We start from the raw sequence: 19,810 nt of genomic DNA, 5'->3' as shown, positions 1-19,810 counted from the left end.
ATCTTCCCTTTCCAAATGGGCTTCTCTCCCCACTCCATCCACTCTCTCTCTCTTTCCATTGTGACTTTGTGTTTAAGATGTTTGGGGAATCCTAGGGCTATGGATAACAGGGAGGGGGTGTCTCAGGAAGAGGGCAGAGCAAGACTGCAAAAGAAAGAAAGGGCCAGGGAGTTCCCATTGTGGCTCAGCGGTAACAAACCCAACTAGTATCCATGAGGATGCAGGTTCAATCCCTGGCCTTGCTTAGTGGGTTAAGGGATCTGGCGTTGCCGTGAGCTGTGGTGTAGGTCACAGATGTGGCTCGGACCCCACATTGCTGTGGCTGTGGTATAGGCTGGTAGCTGTAGCTCTGATTCGACCCCTAGCCTGAGAACTTCCATACACCTCAAGTATGGCCCTAACCAAAAAAAAAAAAAAAAAAAAGGAAGGGAGGGAGTGGGGGGGGAGAGGGACAGCTGAAAGAAAGAGGAGGTCAGGCCAAGTCCTGGAATTAAACGTGTGCATGAGTGAGGCAGACTCAGAGTCGAGGGGTACCTGCAAGGGGTGGAGACCCTGGCTGGCCCTCGCAGGTGTCTGGGCCCCTAGCGTTCACTCATCCTGCTTCTCCTTTCAGACCCTGTCCATGGCCTACCTCACTGGGATGCTGTCCAGGTAAAGGGGACAGACAGAAGGGGACTGGCTACACTCCAAGGGGAACTTCCCCAAACACCATCCCTCCTGGGAGCATTTGGATGGAGTGGGGTTTGGGCAGGCACGAAACATTGGCGTAGAGCCCTCTCCTCCTGCTCTCTTCTGGGCAGGCCTCCAGGACATGGCTGGGTTAGTGGGATGGGGGTGGGAGGCAGAGGAGAGCCAGGGGACCCCTCTCAAGCTGCAGCCAAAAAGACCCCAGCTTCATGCTCACATAGTTCCCTGAAAACCACCTAGAGGCACCAGCACAAACCCTCCCCACCCCAATTCCCACCTCTTCAAGATGCTTCAAAGAGGATTTTGAGTCTAAGCATGTTGGAAAGGGCGGGTCCCAGCAGAAAGGATGGGGAGGCAGAGAGCGGGAGGATCATGGGAAAGGGGAGAGGGTGGTGAGCAGAGGTCATGGGATCAGGTCCTGGCAGAAAAGGGGGGGCCTGGGAAGAGGGCCCGGGTCAGGGGGGCGGGGCAGGGTGAACCAGAAGACCCAGTCAGAAGCTGACCTCCCGGCCTGCCGGTCCTGCAGTTACTACAACACCACATCCGTGCTGCTGTGTCTGGGCATCACGGCCCTCGTCTGCCTCTCGGTCACCGTCTTTAGCTTCCAGACCAAGGTCAGCGCTGGGGCCTGCGGGCAAGTGAAGGCAGAGGGGGTGGGGGCTCCAAGCTTCGTGGGGAGGGGTAAAGGGATGCGGAGGATCTGGGAGGCCACCTGGTGTGGGAGGGGGAGGAACGCCGGGTTCTGGGGGTGAGCACGGGAAGGTGGCCTGCTGCAGAGGCCTTGGCCTTCTGGCCAGCACCCTGCCCAGCCAGGGTCCCCCAGGAATGCCGAGCTGCTCTGTGTGGGCCAGAGGGGCCTGGCAGCTGACACCCGTCCTGTCCCTGCAGTTCGACTTCACGTCCTGCCAGGGTGTGCTCTTCGTGCTGCTCATGACCCTCTTCTTCAGTGGACTCATCCTGGCCATCCTCCTGCCCTTCCAATATGTGAGTCTCTGGGGCTCCCAGCCAGCCCCATGGGGGCGGCCGAGGTGGGGACCGCTGGCCCAAGAGGGCTGTTTCTTCTTACACCCTCCAGGGAAGGCCTGGGGCCAAGGGCTCATAGCCTCCATCCTGTCCTGCCCCTCCTGGCACCTGCCCTGGGCTTGCTGGCACTGTAAGCAAACAACTAAGGGAGGCTTTTCTTGGCAGGCCCCAAACACCTGCCTGCTCCATGAGCCACATCCGGCTTCACCTTTCCGGTCCTTCCCCCTAGGGTGGCAGCGAGGCTGAAAGGGAGGTTGTGGAGCCTTTAAACCCCAGGCAGGGGAGGGAGCTTTGGCGCTCCACGGGGCCCCCAGGCCCAGAGGGGCCCTAGGTCCAGAGAGGCAGAATCTGGCTGGCAAGGGAGGACAGGAAGTGGACAGTGGGGCTCCAAACATACCCTGACCTCATGACAGTGTCCATGGGGACAGCCAAACCAGCTCTTTAAGAAGTGTCTGGGAGTTCCCGCTGTGCCACAGTGGGTTAAGACTCTGACTGCAGTGGTTCGGAGGTACGGGTTCAATCCCTGGCCCAGGAACTTCCATATGCCATGGGTGCAGCCATAAAAATAAAATAAAATAAATTTGTTTAAATTAAAAAAAAAAAAAAAAGGAAGTGTCTGGCCTGCCTGGGAAGTCCAGCTAGCACTGACTGCTCAGGGCTCAGTGACCCATTCAGACACTCAGGCGCCTCAGGTAGAGGAAGGGCAGATTGAGGGCATCCCAGGAGGGGGTTTGAGTCCTGGGAACCCCAAAGAGGAAGCTGTTGAATCCCTGTTCAGTGCTTTATATCTGCCCTGAGGCTCCTCTTAGCCACCTTTGCTACCCAGTGCCCACTGCCCCTTTTCTGCCAGGCTGGGAGCAGCAGTCCTCACTCTGCCCCTCCCCCGCGCCAGCCTGCCCGGGCCTCAGGGTTTTGGCTCCCAGTCCAGGACGTCAGGATTGGTTCTGGCATTTTCTTGGCTCTTCCCAGGATCCTGTTGACGCAGGGAGGAGCCGGAGCTGGCCTAGGGGCCCTCTGTGTATCTAGGATCGGGGGGTAGGGGCACAGGAAGGGAGCCCTAGAGCTTCAAAGAACCCTTTATTGACCAAGGTCAGGCTGATGAAGATGTCTGTGTTTCCAGGAATCTCTGGGGGAAGGCCCTGTGGAGGGCACAGCTGGGGTGGCACCCCTCTCAGGGTTTCCACACACAGCTGGCTGCCTCGAGCAGAGGTTGGGAGGGGGCCCAGTTCCAGCCTCTGCAGGTGGTCCCCTGAGTTCAAGTCTTTGTCCCCTTCTGCCTGAGCCTCTCACCCCAGCGGCAGGGCCAGGGAGCTCCCAATGGAGGGACAGGCTAAGTGCACCCTGGGAGGAGGGTGCAGCCTCGGGCCAGACACAGGCTGGGAGGATGACAGGGCCCCAGAGCCTGAGTCACCCTGGGCCAGCCTGAGCCTGGGGCTGTGTGGAGGGAAGAACTAGCCCCTCCACAATCACTGTTATCCTGGGGTTCCCCCACCACCCTGAGCACACAGAGAACTAAGGACCTCTCGGTCTGGGGTTGGGTTTGGGAGGGGTCAGAGAAGGGAGGTCCGTCCCACATCCTCCATTCTCTGCACTGATCCTTCCTCCCTGCCCCTCCGCCCCCTGGCCCATCTCACCACCCCTAAGCCCACTTTATGTCTGCCCTGCAGGTGCCCTGGCTCCACGCAGTGTATGCCGTTCTGGGAGCAGGCGTGTTTACATTGGTGAGTCTAGGGGGCGCCCCACCGTCTCAGCCTCCCACCGTCTATCTCCCCAGGCGCCTCCACTGTCCCTGTGCTCCTCATAATCCTCCTGTCTAAACTATTCTGAAGCACCAGCAGGCAGGGAGGGGCTCAGTGCTGCGGGCAGGGATCTCTCAGATCGCTAAGACAGACCAGCTGACCTGGGCAGAAGGGGGAGGAAGGGTGTCACGGCAGGACTGAAGCTTTAGACAGGGGCTGGGGAGAGGTACCCCTGGCTTGTGGAGTGGTTCAGTGCTGCTTATGGGGGTGGGAGAGTGAGGGTGTCCTGGCCACATGGACTGTTAGTTGTTGCTCTCCTGGAGTAATCTGGGAAGGCTTCTCGGAGCAGGAGAGATCCAAGTACCTTGTGACCAAGATGCATTTAGCGTGAGCTTGTTCTTGGCTGTTCTCACCAGACAGAGTGTTGATGACGAGGAAGATAGTGGAGGTACCAATGATAGCTTATAATTACTGAGTACTTGCTTCTCCCACAGCAAGCGCTCCATGTACACAGACACCTCCCCATGAACCTAAAATGAGTTCTGTTCTCAAATTATGATGAGGAGCCTGAAGCTCAGAGACTTTATGTGACTTGCCAAGGGCGTATAGCATCCTGGGAAGTGGAGGGCCAGGTTGGGAATCCAGCCAGTCTGGCCCCAGAGCCCCACTTGGGGTCTGAGGCTAGGCGGGGAAGGGAGTGGGGTGGCTGGAGGCAGATGCCCAGGGGACAGAATGTGACCAGGGGCAGACGTCTGCCTGGAGCAGCCCAACACAGGCCCTTTGCTCAGTGGGCTCCCGGCACCTGAATGTTGGTGGTGCTCCAGGACCCACAGTGGACAAGCATTACATTGGTGACATCTTCTTGGGAGGTGGCATCCAGGGTAGACATCTACTGCCAGCAGGAGCAGTGACCAGACTCTCCTGTCCCTCATTGGACTTTTCAGCTCAACTCAGTCTGGCCAGAGTTCTGGGCTTAAATCATGGGTTCCAGCGGCTTATAGGTGACAGATTGGGAGAATATGTGCAGTCAGAACTATGAGCAGAGGGGATTGGATAGGGATCAAGCCAGGAATGGGGGTAGGGTAGGTTCACTCATCATTTTCACAGGTCTTCACTGAGCACCTGCCAGTGTGAGGTGTGTGCTGTGCACTCAGCAGGAAGAGCACAGAGTGTGGCACCCAGTGGCACTCAGTAAATGTCTGTGGAGTAAATGACCTCCAGGCTCAGAACAAGAGGGACGGACGGGACCAAAAAGGGGCTCCAGCGAAACAAAGCCTCTCATTTTACAGATGAGGAAACTTAACCCCAAAGAAATGAAGTGATTTGTCTAAGGCCTCCCTACAAGACAATGGTAAATCAGTTAAGTGTGGTCTTGGTCGAGACCGGGGTGACCAATTTATCCCAGTTTCCCCGGCACTTGCCCAGTAAGTCCCACTTCTTAGGGGAACTCCAAGGTTGAGCAAACCAGGAAACCATCTGTTAGTGCCATTATCCTATGGCACTAACCCCTCTGAGCTCTTTCCTCCAGATTTGAATGAGAAGGATGGGGCGGGGAGTGGGGCTCAGAGGAAGGAGAGGGAGGGTCAGACTGAGGGGACTGAGACTGGGGAGGCCTCCAAGGCCAGCATTTGCCAGCAATGAATGGAAGGAGAGGGTCCATGGAGCACAGAGTGGTAGGAGGGGGAGCCCCAATGGAGGGTCAGGGAGTCTACTTGGCTTCCTGCTGATCAGGTCACAACTCGCTCATGTGCCCATCGTGTGGGGAGGCTGCACCTAGAGGTAGGGTTGAATGAGCAGTAATCCCTTACATTTGCTTAATAATCCCTTGAGTGATTAGAATAATAAAAATAATCCCAACTATCTCTTCTACCCTTTGCTTTCTACAAAGCACTCTCACACCTCTTACCTCATCGGATCTCTATCACCACCCAGGCAGGGAGGCAGCGCTGCTCTTATAAGACCTGCTTTCCACATCTGAAGCCCTGGCTGTTAAGGGGCTGGCACAGAGTCCCACTGCCAGCAAGGGGCAGATTTAGGACAGGACTCAAGACATCCTGTGCCCAGCCTGGTGCCATTTCCAGAGCCCCCACTGTCCCCTTAAGAGAGGACAACTCCTCTTGGCTGGACATGGGGAGAGGCTGGAGAGCTCTCTAGAAAGGGGCCCTCTCTTGCCCCATCAGTACTGCCTTCTCCACTGGACTATTGCTATCAGCACAGAAACAGGCTGTGATTTCTCCCACCTGAAAAGCAGCAACACACAAACCCTCTTAACCCACATCTCCCTCTAGCCCCCCCCCTTTACAGCAAAGCTCTTTATAAGGGAATCTACACTACCTCCAATTCCTTTCCTCCCTTCCTCCTTTCTCCCTCCTCTCTGCCCACTCCTTCTCCCAGTCTCTCTTAACCCTTTTCCAAATGCTCTCACCGAGGTCCCCATTGGCCTCCCTGTGACTGAATCCAGAGGTCATTTCTCGGTCCTCATCATCGACTCTCAGTAGCATTTGACACAGTTGTGCGTCCCCTCCCCCCAGAAGCATCCTCTTCACTCAGCTCCCAGGCCACCAGCTCTCCTGGTTCTCCTCCTGCCCTTGCCCCCACCCCTGACCCCCCCCATCCGTGTCACACTGGAAGGCCCTCAGGCCATGAACTTTCTATACTCACTCCTTAGGGGGTCCCAGACGCTCTTGAGACTGAATCCCATCTTTATGATGATGAGCCTAAATTTTGCATCACTCACCTGAAATCCCAGACTAGAAACTCCAACTACCTACTCCGTATCCCCATTTGGAAATCTAACAGGCACCGCAAACTTCACGTGTCCAGAACTGCGCTCCTGCCCTTCCCCTGAATCCCCCACTTCTCCCACCACCTTCCTCCTCTCTGTGAAGAGCAGCTCCATCCTTTCGGTCACTCAGGCCACACGTTTTGATGACCTGCTCCACTCCCCGACACCCCACAGCTGGCAGCAAACCCAGTTGGCCTCACCTTCCATCTAGACTGTGACCACTTCTTTCCACCTTCATGGCAACTCCCTGGTCCGTGTCACCATCGCCTTCCCCCTGGATTCTTGAAATGGTCTCTCCTGGTGCTGCCTCTACAGTCTATGTCCAACCTGGCAGCGGCCGGGGTGATCCTGTTAAACATTAGGGAGGTGACATTGCTTAGCCCCCAGCAATCACTCCCCACGCCTGCAGCCCCTCACTGACCTCACGGCCTCCCACTCCGCCTCCCACTCCTTGCTGCTCCTGAGGACGGCAGGCTCACTCCCTCCCAGGCCGGGGCCTCTCTACCGCGGTTGCCTCTGTCTGTTCCTTCCGATGTGCTCACAGCTCCCTCTCTCCCCTCCATCAAGTGTTTGCTTTATTTACAATCTCATGTGCCTGAGTGTACACACACATACGCACACATACACACAAGCACATGCACATTGCTCCTGACACCCTTTATTTCTCTCCATGGCACTTCTCATCCTGTGACATTCTATATATTTTCCCAGATTTGTTTGCTTATCATTTGTCTCTGTCCAGCAGAATTTAAATCTGGCTCACTGCATTCCCAGTGCCTAGAACAGAGCAGGACATGCAGTAGGCACCCCCTAGCTGTTTGCAAAATAAATGGGCGCCTGAGAGGCCGGGTCTGGCTGAGGTGCTGTCAGAGCGAGGCAAAGAAAGCCTGGCCGCACAGCTGACTTAAGCATCAGCTGTCTGTGAGTCATGCGGGAGGAGGAACCACTGCGCCTAATTACCCGTTAATGTCTCCTTAGGAGAGCAGCAGGCCTTGGTTGGGCTCATCCTGAAGGTTTTGTAAACAATGGTAGCAGCACATGGGGTCAATCCCCCAGCCCATCCTCTGGCCCCAAGGAGGGAAGACCTGCAGCCACCCCCTAGGTTCCATGGGATGGGAGGATTTGAGGAGGAGCCGCTGGACAGATTCTGCCCCTGCCTCAGTTACAGGTGGATGGAGGCACTCAGAGGCCCCACCCCATAAGAACTAAGATCCCCCGTGCTTTCTCATTACTCAACTCACAAGGTCCTGGACCTCAATCTGACCCCACTTCCAGCATCAGTTCTGTCCTATGGAATCTGTGGTCCCACAGCTCCAACCCATCCCCAGAACCAGTGCCTGGCACCCCTGATCTCTCCAGCTGCCCATCCTGGCATCTCCTACTCTCACCTTTGGGGAATTCTCAGTACCATGAGGGGCCCTCCCAGCTCTGCATCTAGACAAGAATTTCACTCAGCGATCCCCACCCTCCTGGCTGCCTGGAGGAGGAAGGGAGACCAGAAATGTCAGAGGAGGTCCCAGACCCCTGGTGAGAAGCACCTCCGACCCCCACGGGCCTGAACCTTGCAAGGGCTATGACAGTCAAAGGATTTTCTCCTAGAGACCTCAATTCGGCCCCTCCCGAGAGACTCTGTCTTTGAGAGCAGGGCCACCCAGCTACACTTGAGGCTTCTTAGGGCCCCTCCCAGGCCTTGCCTCGACTAGCCTTGGCACATTCTCAAGAGGCTTGGGTTTTCTGCCTCACCCTACCCTCCATACCCCTCACTGGACATCAGAGCCAAATGCCAGCGCAAGTGCGTGAGTCAGCCGAATGTCCTGGCCTCTGGATGGCTCTAACCTCCTGGCCCCTCCAGAACCCCCTCCTCGAGTGCTTCATTGTAGAAGCTCATGGAAGGTTAGACAGGGGAGCATGAGGGCTAGGCTGGGGTGAGTAGGCAAGGCACAGGGTCTGGGAGAGCGCAAGCAGGAAGAGCTCAGGGCCTGGCCGGCTGGTTTCCCACAGTGATGGAGCCCCTGTGCCTGCGTGACTTTCTGAGGCGGGTTGCCCTACCTCAGAGTCTGTCCTTTGGGGAAGCTAAGGTCTCCTAGTCATTTAAATCTGGAAGCCAAGCCTCGATACCTAGGGAAGAAACCAAGAATAGGACTTTAGGAATTAGGTGACGAGCCAGTGGGAACAGAACGCTCCCCTCCCTGCCCAGCCAGGCCAGTCTGAGGACCGCAGGAAACATTGGTCTCTGGGCTTAAGGAAGATTAGTGAGAAACCAGATCAGTAAACAGGCCAGAGGCTGGGAGATTAGTTAGGAGGCCACTGCGGTGTCAGACTCGGGGACAGGGTGGCAGGGAGAACCTGTGTGGTCAGTCCTGATCCTTCAGGGCCTGATGGCATTTGGACGAGTGAAGCTTGAATAGGCAGACGTTCTGTCTGTGGAAGGGCTGGGTGTTGACCCCTAACCATTGAGGGCTTACACCCAGCCATCTGTCCTCAGCCCCTGGAAGAAAGGGAGCACCAAGCCCGTGAGCCCTGAGCTGGCAGGGACCTCCCTGTGCCGAGACCAGAGAGAGCACATCCAGACACACACACACACTCACACTCACACTCATGCAGTGTTGGCCGCCAAGCTGGGTGAGAGTCCCATCTTCCCGACTCTCAGCCCAGCCTTCTTTCTACTCTGTCTCCTTGTCCATTTCACAGATGGGAAGATAGAGGCCTAGAGAGGTCCCCTCATGGCAGGAGGACCCAGAGAGGCCCTCTCAGCCTCTGTCACCATGAGACTAGGCTTTGTGGCTTCCATCCAGCCCCAGCAGGGAATCTGTGTGTCCTGTCAATGTTCCATCCAGCCTAGACCAAACACACAGCATCTGAGGGACTCCAGAAAGTCTACAGGCTGCCCACCCACCTCCTATCCTGCTTTTCTAGTGGGGGCTGCGATGTGTGCCCTGCCTTCTTCACAGTCAGAGAAACACTTTGAAAAGTAAAATCAGCTACACAAACCCAAGGCAGGAATCTGACTTTATTTTTTTTAATTTATTTTTATTTTTAAAATTATAGTTGATTTACCATGTTCCGTCCATTTCTGCTGTACGGCAAAATGACTCAGTCGTATATATATGTTCTTTTTCTTACATTATCCTCCATCATGTTCTATCACGACTTCATTTTAGACTTACCCTTATTTCCTTCAGAGTTTCGAGGCTCTCTGGCCTCAGTGGTTTACATGAGCCCAAAAGATCCAGTGAGAACCTTCTGTGTTCTGCCTGCCCACCCTCTGCCACTATAACAGCCCTGAGGCCTCACCCGAGCCCACAGCCAAACCCTCTGGAAGTTGACTGGATTCCGCTGAGGGCAGCGGGAGGCGGGGAGTGGGGGCTTGATGGGTAATTGCTTTTTCGGGGGTAAAGTACACTCAGTGTCCCCCTCCCAGGCCTCACCTCAGTCTCACTTCCTGAGACACTAATCCTCAGAAACCAACACCCTGCTCAGACCAAGCCCTGCAAACCAACACCCTGACCCAGAGAAGGTGAAAGAAGCCCCCCAGCCCGAGGGGTGTGGGCTGAGGGAGGGGTGGTGCAGAGTCCCTGAGCGGAGCAGGCAGGGAAGGAGTCACTGAGAGCCAGGAAGGGGCACTGTCAGAGGGGCCTCGGAAGCTCCCCAGGTGGCCACCTGCACCCACCCAGGCCACTGGCAAGGTCTAGCTCATCCTCTCACTGCTGTGACCTTTGGGCAGGTTACGTGATTTCTCTGTGCTGAGCTCAGTTTCCTCATCTGTAAAATGGGGCTAATATTAACTCTCTCCCAAGGTTGCAGTAATGCTTAATAATATATGAACAGAAGAAAGAAAACAGCCTAACTGGAACACGGTAGTTCCTCAACTACCATGGTAGCTTTTACCTAATTGTCATTCAGAACACCAGATCTTGGAGCACAGTACCTGGGTTCAAATCCATTCTCTGCCACAGTCCAGCCGTGTGGATGGATCAAGTCATGTCACCGCTCTGTGCTTCTGTTTCCTTCTCTGTAAAATGCAGATAATAATAATATTCATTTCAGAGTTCCACAGTTAAGACTCCAACTGCAACAGTTCGGGTCACTGCGGAGATGCAGGTTCAATCCCTGGCTCAGGGAGTTCCCGTCATGGCTCAGTGGTTAACGAATATGACTAGGAACCATGAGGTTTCGGGTTCAACCCCTGGCCTTGCTCAATGGGTTAAGAATCCCGCGTTGCTGTGAGCTGTGGTGTGGGTCGCCGACTAGGCTCAGATCTGGCGTTGCTGTGGCTCTGGTGTAGGCTGGTGGCTACAGCTCCAATTCGACCCCTAGCCTGGGAATCTCCATATGCTGCAAGAGCCGGCCTAGAAAAGGCAAAAAGACAAAAAAAAAAAAAATCAATCCCTGGCTCAGTGCAGTGGGTTAAGGATCTGCCACTGCTGTAGCACAGGGTCGCAGCCGTGGCTCAGATTCAATCCCTGGCTCAGGTGCTTCCGTATGCTGTAGGTGCGGTCATTAAAAATAATAATCATCATCATACCCGCCTGTGGCTTGTGACTTTTAAGAGAATTAATATGTGCAGAGAAAACACTCAGAAAGTGCCTGGCATGTCATCCGTGATCCATACTGTTACGTTTGTCAGTTGCCTAAGGTCAGAGGCAAGCTTTGAACCCAGGTCTCTGTCACTCCCCCGTCAGCGTTCTTAAGCGCTGTGTTCACACATGCCCTTCCCCTTTCACATACCTTCTCACACTGCTCCTCTTTTCTTTATCCTGGGCCAGAGTTTCTGGCTCACATGCCTGCCAGGCCCCATTCCTTTCGTGGTGGGAGGACTGAAGGTCTCCCGAGGACCAGGGCTGCACACAGAGGTCGTGTGCGCCATTTCAACTTTGAACACCCAGGCCCCTGAAGACACGAGAGGTATCTTCTGTGGGTCCCAGGCAACTCATGGACCCCAGGTCTCCACTCAGCACCCCTCTCCCTGTCCTCATCCCAGCCAAGGGCACAAAGGCTCAAGGCTGGTCATCTCTTTTCTATGGAATCCTCATAGCCTAGGCTCACCCTCCAGCCTCCACAGTGGTGACGGGGCCAGGTGTGGGGGTGCAGGTCTCCCTGCATCCCCCCAGCCCCAGGTAGCCTGGGCTCTTGGCCATGAGCTCTGTTTATACTTCTCTTCCCACCTCTTCCATCCTTCTACACACACACACACACACACACCACACACCCACACCCACACACACCCACACACACACCCACACGCCATGCCCCAAAGCAGTGAACATGGTGGAAAGCGGATGGGATTGGGGGTCAGAAGACCAGAGCTGTCCTCTCAGCTGGGTGAAGTGGGCGAGTCACGTACACTCTCTGGGCCTCAGTCTCAGCTCCATGATGGAGACAACAACGCAACACCTGTTACAGGGGCCGCCAGTGAGAATTAAATGAAAGGGTTCGCCAACTCTTATGTGTTACTTTAACCCTTCTCTTACATTTTCTAATACGGTGTATGAATACACTTATTCATAGATTGCAATTTTTTAATCTTAAATTGTATAGATAAAGCAGATGTCATTTGGCCCTCTCTCACTGCCTTCCTCAGTGCTAACTGCTGTGGTCCTCTCTCCTTCCAGACCTTTCTATATGCATTTTATAGATATATGCTCTGTAGGCTCCTATAATATAGGGGTTTGTGAGTTTTTTAAAGGGGCTCATGTGATATGGCTTTTCCTGCAAGTTGTCCTGTTCCCATAAAAGTGTGTATTGGAGATGTCTCTGCCTCAGCACTGCTACCCACAGTTTATTTAACAATCCCCTGGCTGACAGAGTTTGGGGTTGTTTCCAGAGTTTCAACTGTTAGAACCAGTGCAGCCGTGAATGGCCTTGGGTGTGCTCCCTTGCACACTTGTGCTGGCATTTCTGTGGGATGGACATGGTCCACGTGTTATTTTTTATGCTGATTCAACACATCACAACCCCAGCTTTTTGTATTCAGGGCCTATTTGTTGGTGGCTCTGAGCTGTCCTTTGCATGGCCTGGCTCTCCCAGAGCCTCTCAGCCCCACCTGTGGGAGGACAGCAGGCATAACCCTGGACACAACAGGGTCAGGCCGAGTGTGTGGCCTAACCGGGTCAAGCCCTGGTCAAGGGGGTGAACCAGGAAAGTCTCCCTTTGGCTCCTCCCTCCGCAAGCCCACCCTCTCCCCATCTCCCTCAGGTGATCTGGGTTCAGCCAAGATAAATGACCATCAGCAACCCACTGCTATGAGACTCCTTTCCGCATGTGTAAAATAGTGTTAATAGTATCCACCTCCTGGGGTGAATTGGGCAAGTGAGATAAAGGATGAGTGAAAGGACTATTCAGATGTTAAATTAACACATTCTAGTCCTGTCCCTGCCTCCTGCCCCTTGTCACTTGTGCCCCCCTTGCCAGGTCCTCTATCCAGCTGGCTAGCAACTCAATGCTTGCTATCCTTTTAGGGGTTGGTGGTCAACCCAGTTGTCAGCTCTCAACTAAGGTCCTAGCTGCCAGCTAAGATGTTAACTATCACCAAGGTATCTGCTCTCGGTAGCCAAGATGTTAGTTAACAGTGCTCATCACCCAGGGAGATGACAGAGTTCCTTTCCCCTTTAATGAGCCCCTGCTCTTAAGGTAACGTCTGCTAATGTCTTTTGCTCTCATTAGACTGTCCCTGCTCTGAAGGTCAGTTCCCTGGAACAGAGGAGATGCTCAGTAAATACTGTTGGGAATAAATGAATGGACAGTCAGTTGACTCGCAGGCATGAGGATGCAGTGATGGCTGGTACCCGGCAGTGGGGTTGAAATGTGGGGTCGGCCGTCCATAGAGCACTGTGTAGATAAGCATCCATGGCCAGAGGCCAGAGGCAGAAACTGTTTCATTCCTCTTCTCTCCAAGAGAAAAGCCAGCTGGCTGCTCTAGGAGGTTCCTTGGAGAGGCCACCCCCAGACCGGGTCAGGTTCCAAGCCTTCTAGGTTGAGAGATTTGATTTCATTAGCTCACCCAGGGTGACCAGGCTCTGGGAAATCAACCAAGCAAGCTACTGATGGGTAAGGCAGATCAGCAGTTTATTAACTTCTCCTGGCAGCTGCTAGCATTTGAGTTGGCCCCTCTCCTTGCCTGTTCTCACTGCAGAAAGGAAATTTTGCCTGGGAACCCACGTCAAGTTGAGAAGGAGCAGAGTAGGATGGGGTGAAACGACATGGGAGAATGATGATAGTCGATGCCACAGGCATTGCCATCCATTTACCCTCAAAGCCACCCCCTGGTGTGGTCGTCATTACTGTCCCATTTTGCAGATGAGGACACTGAGGTCAAGTGGGTGACAGTTCCGAGGGACAGACCCCCAAATCCAGGTGTTCTGACTCCGGTCCTGTGTTCTCATGCCCTGCACGGGGGTGGGTGGGGGAGGGCCCTCAGCCTTGAGTGTGGTTCTCCCTGTGCTTTCTGTTAAGGCCACAAGGCTTCCCTAGAGATATGAGCGGCAGGAGACACCTGAGTCTCAGCAGCAGCATACACGCATTCTCAAGAGGGCACCTCTCCTGCAGATAATAACAATAAAACCACATTAATAGCCACCATTCATTAAGTGCTTACCATGTGTCAGGCAGTGTGCCAGGCGCCTTGCACGCATTATCTCACCCTCACAACCGCCTCAGGAGGCAAGCACACTCATCAGCCCTCTGCCGACTGGGACCCATGGGCTCAGAGCAACTAAATCACCTGGGCCAGGCTCCCCGAGCTAGTGAGTAGCAGAGCCAAGACTGGACTCCAGGTCGGTCTGACTTTCAAGCCTGTACTTGCGATCACCCCCATCTCACTCTCAGGTGACGTTCCTTGAGGTCCCACATCTGGGGCTGCTCGTTCCGGGACCCTCTGGCCCCTGGGCTCCAGCCTCTCTCCATCTGTTCCTTTGCCCCACTGCTCCTGCCCCACTGAGTCCTCATTCTTCACACTGCTCCCCTCACCTCCGGGGGGCCTGCTTAGTCTAGCAAATGCCTGCTTATCCTTCAAGCCCCAGGTAAGTGTCACCTCTCCTGGGCCACCTTCCTCCTGCCCAATCAGCCCTTATTGTAGCTTTTACCGGGTTTTATTGTAATCATCTGTGGGTGTCACCCACTAAGGGGTGAGCCCCCAAAGCAGGCACAGTGGTCCTCACTGTCTCTGCAGCTCAGAGCAAGCTGCTGGGGCTCCAGGGGGAGCTCCTGTTTCCTGGCAGGAGACACCTTAACCCTGGGTGCTGCCTGTAAGCCACAGAGCAGAATGGCTACACAAGGGGGCTCTGGAGCCAGTCTGCTTGGGTTCAGATCCTGGCTTTGCCACTTGGGAGCCATGGAACTCTGGTTAAGTACTTAACATCTCTGGGCCTTGGTTTCCTCTAGGAATGATAGACTCCCTACTGGAGAGGGATGTTATTAGGACAAAGTAAGCTGTCTGTAAAGCACATAGGTGCCCCCTCTCTGCTCGCTGTTTCTTGGAGCATTGGTTCATCCTCCAAGAGCAGGGCCCTAAGGGAATGGCACGAAGATTATGCCTCAGCTTTCCAGGTCCCCTCCTCCAGGAAGCCTTCCCTGACCCCTGCCACGCTCACAGAGGTTAGGTTCCTGTTACCAGCGCCCCCACCTCCCTGTGGCACCACGTGTTTCTCTTTGGTGTCTCATCGAACTAACAATGTCTTCCCTGCTAGACTCATAAGCTCTGCAAGGTCAGGGATCTTGTCCGTCTCATTCTTTGCTGCATTGATGCCTGGCTCATAGTGGGTGGTCAGTAAATAGGTGTTGAATTAGGGGTGGAAGGTGTTAGGAAAGTTCCAGATTTGGGGCTGTTACAGGAGGGTCACTGAGCAGCCAGGCAGCAGGTTGATAACAAAAGCACTGTGGGCCTGGGTGGGGATATTGGGCTCCCGTGGTCAGTGTCACAGTGACTGGACCTTCTGACCCCTCTTTCTCTTCTCCCTTCCCTCAGTTCCTGGCATTTGACACCCAGTTGCTGATGGGTAGCCGGCGCCACTCGCTGAGCCCGGAGGAGTATATTTTTGGCGCCCTCAACATTTACCTAGACATCATCTATATCTTCACCTTCTTCCTGCAGCTTTTTGGCACCAACCGGGAATGAGAAGCCCTTCCCACCCCCTCCTCCCTTCAGAGAATGCCCCCTTGCTGGTCCTCTGCCCCGCCCTGCGCTCCTGCCAGCCCAGATATAAAGCTAGCTGCCAGCCCAGCCTGTGGCCAGCCCGCTCACTGCCCTCAGCCCAGACCTCGTTCTCACCCTCTGCAGCTTGAACCCATGCCATCAGGGGCCCTGCAGAACCCAGGTCACACCCTCCCCTGTGCACCTGCCCCCATTACATCTCCCAAACTGGGATGGTCAAGGCTGGAGGCCCCTTTGCGTTCGAGGGGACCCGAGGATGAGTGGGAGGGGCCTGGAAGGATTTCAGATGTGGGAAAGATACCCCAGGAAGCCTGGCCGAGGCTGTGCCCCCACCACACCTCCTGCTGAGGCTGCCACCACTGCATGATGCTGGGGCACACTACCCTGTGTCTACCTGCCCCCCTTTCCAGGTCAGGCCATGACGCTCTGTAAGGAAGGGCTGGGCAGGACAGCGGGGAGCCAGGGTGTGGGCGCTCCGTCGGGGCAGGGAACAGTATGGCAGTCCCGGGCTGCACATCCTCTCTCAGCTCTGCAACCAGCGCCTTGTTGTAGGCACTTGAGCCCTGGGGACCAAGGGCAGCGAGAGAGGGGCAGAGAGCCAGTGCCATCCGTGCTTGCCTCGGTCTCCCCTCCTGGGTCATGACAGAGCACTGCTGGGGCAGCAGGAGGGGCCGAGGGCCCTGCTCCTGAGTGGGGCTGGGCCTGGGACTCCAAGAGGGGCGGGAGCAGCAGCTTGGGAGGAGGCCAGGGCTCACCCAGACCTGCATCCTCCCAGGAGGCATGGCAGGCTGAGCCCTACATCCTCCCAAACCCCGGGCTGCTCCCACAGGCCCAAAGGCCGGTATATTCTGAGGAGGGAGGTTATTCTAGCTGCTGAGTCAGCCCTGGAAAGAGGGAGCCTGGCCCCCACCTGTCCCCAGCCCCACCCCACCCCCGCCTTTTGGCCCCTTATTTCCTACACCCTCCCCCCTCTGCTGCCATGTGCTGGCTTCTCCCCAGCCAGGCCTCCCAGAGGCTTCAGCTGGCAGTGCCCCTGTCCCTTCTCCCAGCTTCTCTGGCCACTCAGCCCAGAGGCCTCAGCCACTCTACCCCTTATCTCCTCATCTCTCCAATTTGGAAGGCATCCAGCCGATGTTAACAACCAGGGCAAGTCCCTCCAGCTGGTCCCCTGTGATGGGGTCGAGTCTCCTTATCAGCCTCTAGGCAGCTGAGATCTCCGGCAGGGTGTGCGTCAGCCACCCGGCCCCCTGCGGGTCCTTCTGGGGAGGGGACCAGCGGGCCCCACCTGGGGGAAGCGTGCAGCCTGCACTGGTCGGCAGCTCACTGGGCCAGTGGAAAGTTACTGGGTGGAGTCAGGGAGGTTCAGAGTGGATACCTGGACCCTTCCTTGCCTCTCCCTCCAGAGCTGCCTCTCTCCTCATATGCCCGTGGTTCTGTTTGCCCCTGGGGAGGGTAACTAGTTTGTCACCTATGTCTTCCTGATCCCGCCCTTCCCCCCGCCCCCACCCCAAGGCCCTTCCTATTTCTAGCTTTTAAAAAATATTGCAGAAGCATTTGACGTTTTGTTCCATCTTGGGTCTGAGGAGAGAGGGAACCAAGAATGGATGGCGGTGTTTGCGTGTGAGTTAAAGGTGGCTGGGAGCAGGAGTGGAACACGTCCTGTGTGCGGGTCCAAATTAATCCATCACAACAGTCCTGCCAAGGCAGTACCCTCTGCAGCCCCATTGCGGAGGGAAGCTGAGACAATGAAGAGGCTTGGCCCAAGGTCTTAGAGCTAACAGTCTAGGTGGGGGCTGAAATGAGACTGGATGGCCAGGCCCTGACACGTCGGGGGATTTGTGGTTCTCAGTGCCACCCCTCGCCCCCACCAACGACCACCACCAGATTTTGTATGCAGTAGTTTTCAACCTCTAGACACAAGCTGGGAAGCAGGATTCCAGTGTCTGATTTCCAACCACGCTGCCAGCGCACTCCTGGTTTTAAGCAAGTGTTTCTTGCTGTCTGTGATGCGGTTTTCTTATCAGCGAGATGGAAGACCACAGCCAGGGCGGCTCAAGGAGAAGTGCAGGGAGAGGCACTGGAACACCGATTTGACAGACTTGCTTATCCAGTGGCCATCACTTCTCCAAGGTCCCCTCTCTTTCCTTCCTAATCTCTAGTTCCAGTTCTAAAGGGGTTACCTCCCCTACCCCTTAGCCAGGAATTCTCAGCCTGGGCCTTGGTCATGCTTCCCAGAATCCACTTGTCCAAGTCCTCCTCTTCCTGGGCCAGTTAATGCAGAAGCTGGGGATTGAGGAGCTTTTCTGAGGCTGAGCTAGCAAAGTGTGAATGAGTAAACAATGGGGCAGAACAACTCAGACCCTCTCAAAGCAGAGTACACTATGGAGTCTCCTCTTCTGGGTCCTGGGAGGGGTCCAGGACACGCCACAAGCTGGCAGCAGAGCCCGGGCTGAGGCCCCTGTGTTCCACCTGCACTGAGGCCATGAGGAGCCCCAGGAACACCTGGATGGGTCTTGGAAAGAGAAAGGGTGGGGGAACAGGAATGTGGGATTATGAGAAACAGCGAAACCAAAGCTGGGCAGGTGCCACAAGCTACAGAGGAGGAGGGGAGCCTGCTGGCCCCTCACATTTTTGGCAGGGGTGGGGCTGAGGCCAGGAAGGGGTGGGTTGTATTTTATAAAGCTGGAGACAGACATGAATCTTCCCAGCTGGGATGTGAGTCCAAGGTCTCTTACCGAGGGGAAGACAGATAGAGATCCTCTCTGGGGACTGTAGACGGGGGGGCCAGGGAGGTACACTCAAGTGCCCGGCCTCCTGCACCGATTCCCAGGCTCAGGTGTGGTCTCTCTATCGCCTGGGGAAGCTCCAGGAGTCTTGGTTCTTCCACCTTCAACTCTTCCTCCCAGGGGAGTCAGGATCAGGCGGATACCCTTATTCCAAAAAGCTCCCCCTCTCCCTCCCTGGCCCACCTGCGATTGCACACAGGCACTTTGCTGCCCCCTGGTGGCTTCCTGAGGAAAAGCAGGGCCTGCTTTCACAGGGAGGAAGCCTGAGGTTTGCGAGCAGGATCTGGCCACTGGCTTTCATTCCTGGCTCTTCTCAGACCTCCCTGGACCACATCAGCCTCCTGCTATTCCCTAAGTCCAACTACTGTCATGTCTTGGACACTTTACCTGTCTTCTGGATACCACTCCTGTGCCACCTGGCCCCAGAGCTTTTTCTCTAGTGCCTGAGGGCAGAGACACACCCCCAGACATAAGTCCTTCTGGCCTCAGCTGCTCCAAGTTTCCCAGGGTCCACAGTGTTCCCTTCCCTGGCCTCACCTTTCTGGTCCATGACTGGTGGGAGATAAGAATAAAATAACAGTGACACCCAAACCTTGCCTGCCTTTTGTTCTTTCAGATGGCTCAGGGAGTGTGTGTGTGTTGGCGGTGGTGGCGGGGAGGGGGGGGGGGTGTCACACCAGGGCTGCTGCTCGCAGCTCAGGTAAGTGAGAAATCTCAGTCCTCTACATCGAAAAGGGGGGCTGGCCCTCCTCTGGATACAGACCCTTAGCAGAGGTTCTGGGGATCCTTGCACCTGTCACAGCCCTGCCAGAGACTCCTCCCAACAGGGGGCCCTCCCCTGAAGCCTGTTTTGTCCACAGTTCTGTTGAAAGAGTCTTCCTTTTTTGGACCCAGAATCTGTTCTCTAGGAGGAAAGCCTATGTTGTACCTCGAAGGATCCCCAAGAACAGTAGCTTAAAGACTCGCCTGGCCTGTGAAGCCTTTCTCAGTCCTTCCCCTGGTGCCCTGGCCACTCCCTCCTCGGAGCCTCCCTGCCCTGCACCACCCTAGCTGAGTTTTTACCACTCTTTCTGTCTCCTTCTATAAAATGTGAACTGCTGCAAGGCGCAAACTGTGTTTCGTTTACCCTTGAATTCATAGGTCTTATTGCAAAAGGTGTCAATAGATAGCTTCTTTTTATGCCACAGCCATAGCAACGCCGGATCCTTAACCCACTGAGAGAGACCAGGGATTGAATCTGCAACCTCATGGTTCCTAGTCAGATTCGTTTCTGCTGCACCATGACGGGAACACTGATAGCTTCTGAATGATTGCAGGAATGAATAATGAACCTTCTCCAACCCTTTTAATTTACAGAAAAGGAAACTAAGGAGCAGAAGGTGCAGTGACTTGTCCAGGTCTATACACAAGTGACTGAGAGAGGGATTAGAAGGCACATGGGGTGATGCCTACGTTACCAGATTCCTCTGGGGAACTCGGGGCTGAGGGTGGCATGTGCTTGGGGACACATCACGGCAGGGCAGGGGGAGACATTCTCTCACTTCCCACAGGGTTTTGGTAGACAGGGTTTTGGTATTGATGCAACTGGAGCAGGGAAAGGAGCAGGGCAACAGTGAGGGGACTCTGAAGAAAGAAAAAGTAA

At 55.2% G+C, this 19,810-nt stretch overlaps 1 protein-coding gene and 1 long non-coding RNA gene across 3 annotated transcripts in view; one reads left to right on the top strand and one right to left on the bottom strand.

Moving 5' to 3' along the window:
- Window positions 1-18,759, top strand: part of FAIM2 (Fas apoptotic inhibitory molecule 2) — a 33,083-nt gene extending 14,324 nt beyond the window's left edge. Inside the window, exons 8-12 of the mRNA XM_047786571.1 lie at window positions 614-651; window positions 1,214-1,301; window positions 1,576-1,671; window positions 3,378-3,431; window positions 15,197-18,759. Coding sequence (XP_047642527.1) covers window positions 614-651; window positions 1,214-1,301; window positions 1,576-1,671; window positions 3,378-3,431; window positions 15,197-15,346 — 426 coding nt within the window. The 3' untranslated portion in view covers window positions 15,347-18,759. The remainder of the gene's footprint in view (window positions 1-613; window positions 652-1,213; window positions 1,302-1,575; window positions 1,672-3,377; window positions 3,432-15,196) is intronic.
- The window catches only part of LOC125130790 (uncharacterized), a 37,910-nt gene continuing 18,563 nt past the window's right edge, over window positions 464-19,810 (bottom strand). The window contains exons 3-5 of one of the 2 annotated variants that reach the window (XR_007135801.1): window positions 10,163-10,246; window positions 6,435-6,582; window positions 464-1,315 (exon numbers count right to left, since the gene is read on the bottom strand). This is a non-coding gene — a long non-coding RNA (uncharacterized LOC125130790). Of the gene's footprint in view, window positions 1,316-6,434; window positions 6,583-6,655; window positions 6,788-10,162; window positions 10,247-19,810 lie in introns of those variants that run through there. The other variant, XR_007135802.1, reaches the window with a different exon arrangement.

The sequence above is a fragment of the Phacochoerus africanus genome, chromosome 7 (assembly GCF_016906955.1).
Source record: "Phacochoerus africanus isolate WHEZ1 chromosome 7, ROS_Pafr_v1, whole genome shotgun sequence".
Classification (NCBI taxonomy): Eukaryota; Metazoa; Chordata; class Mammalia; order Artiodactyla; family Suidae; genus Phacochoerus; species Phacochoerus africanus.
This window is presented reverse-complemented; position numbering and strand designations above follow the sequence as displayed.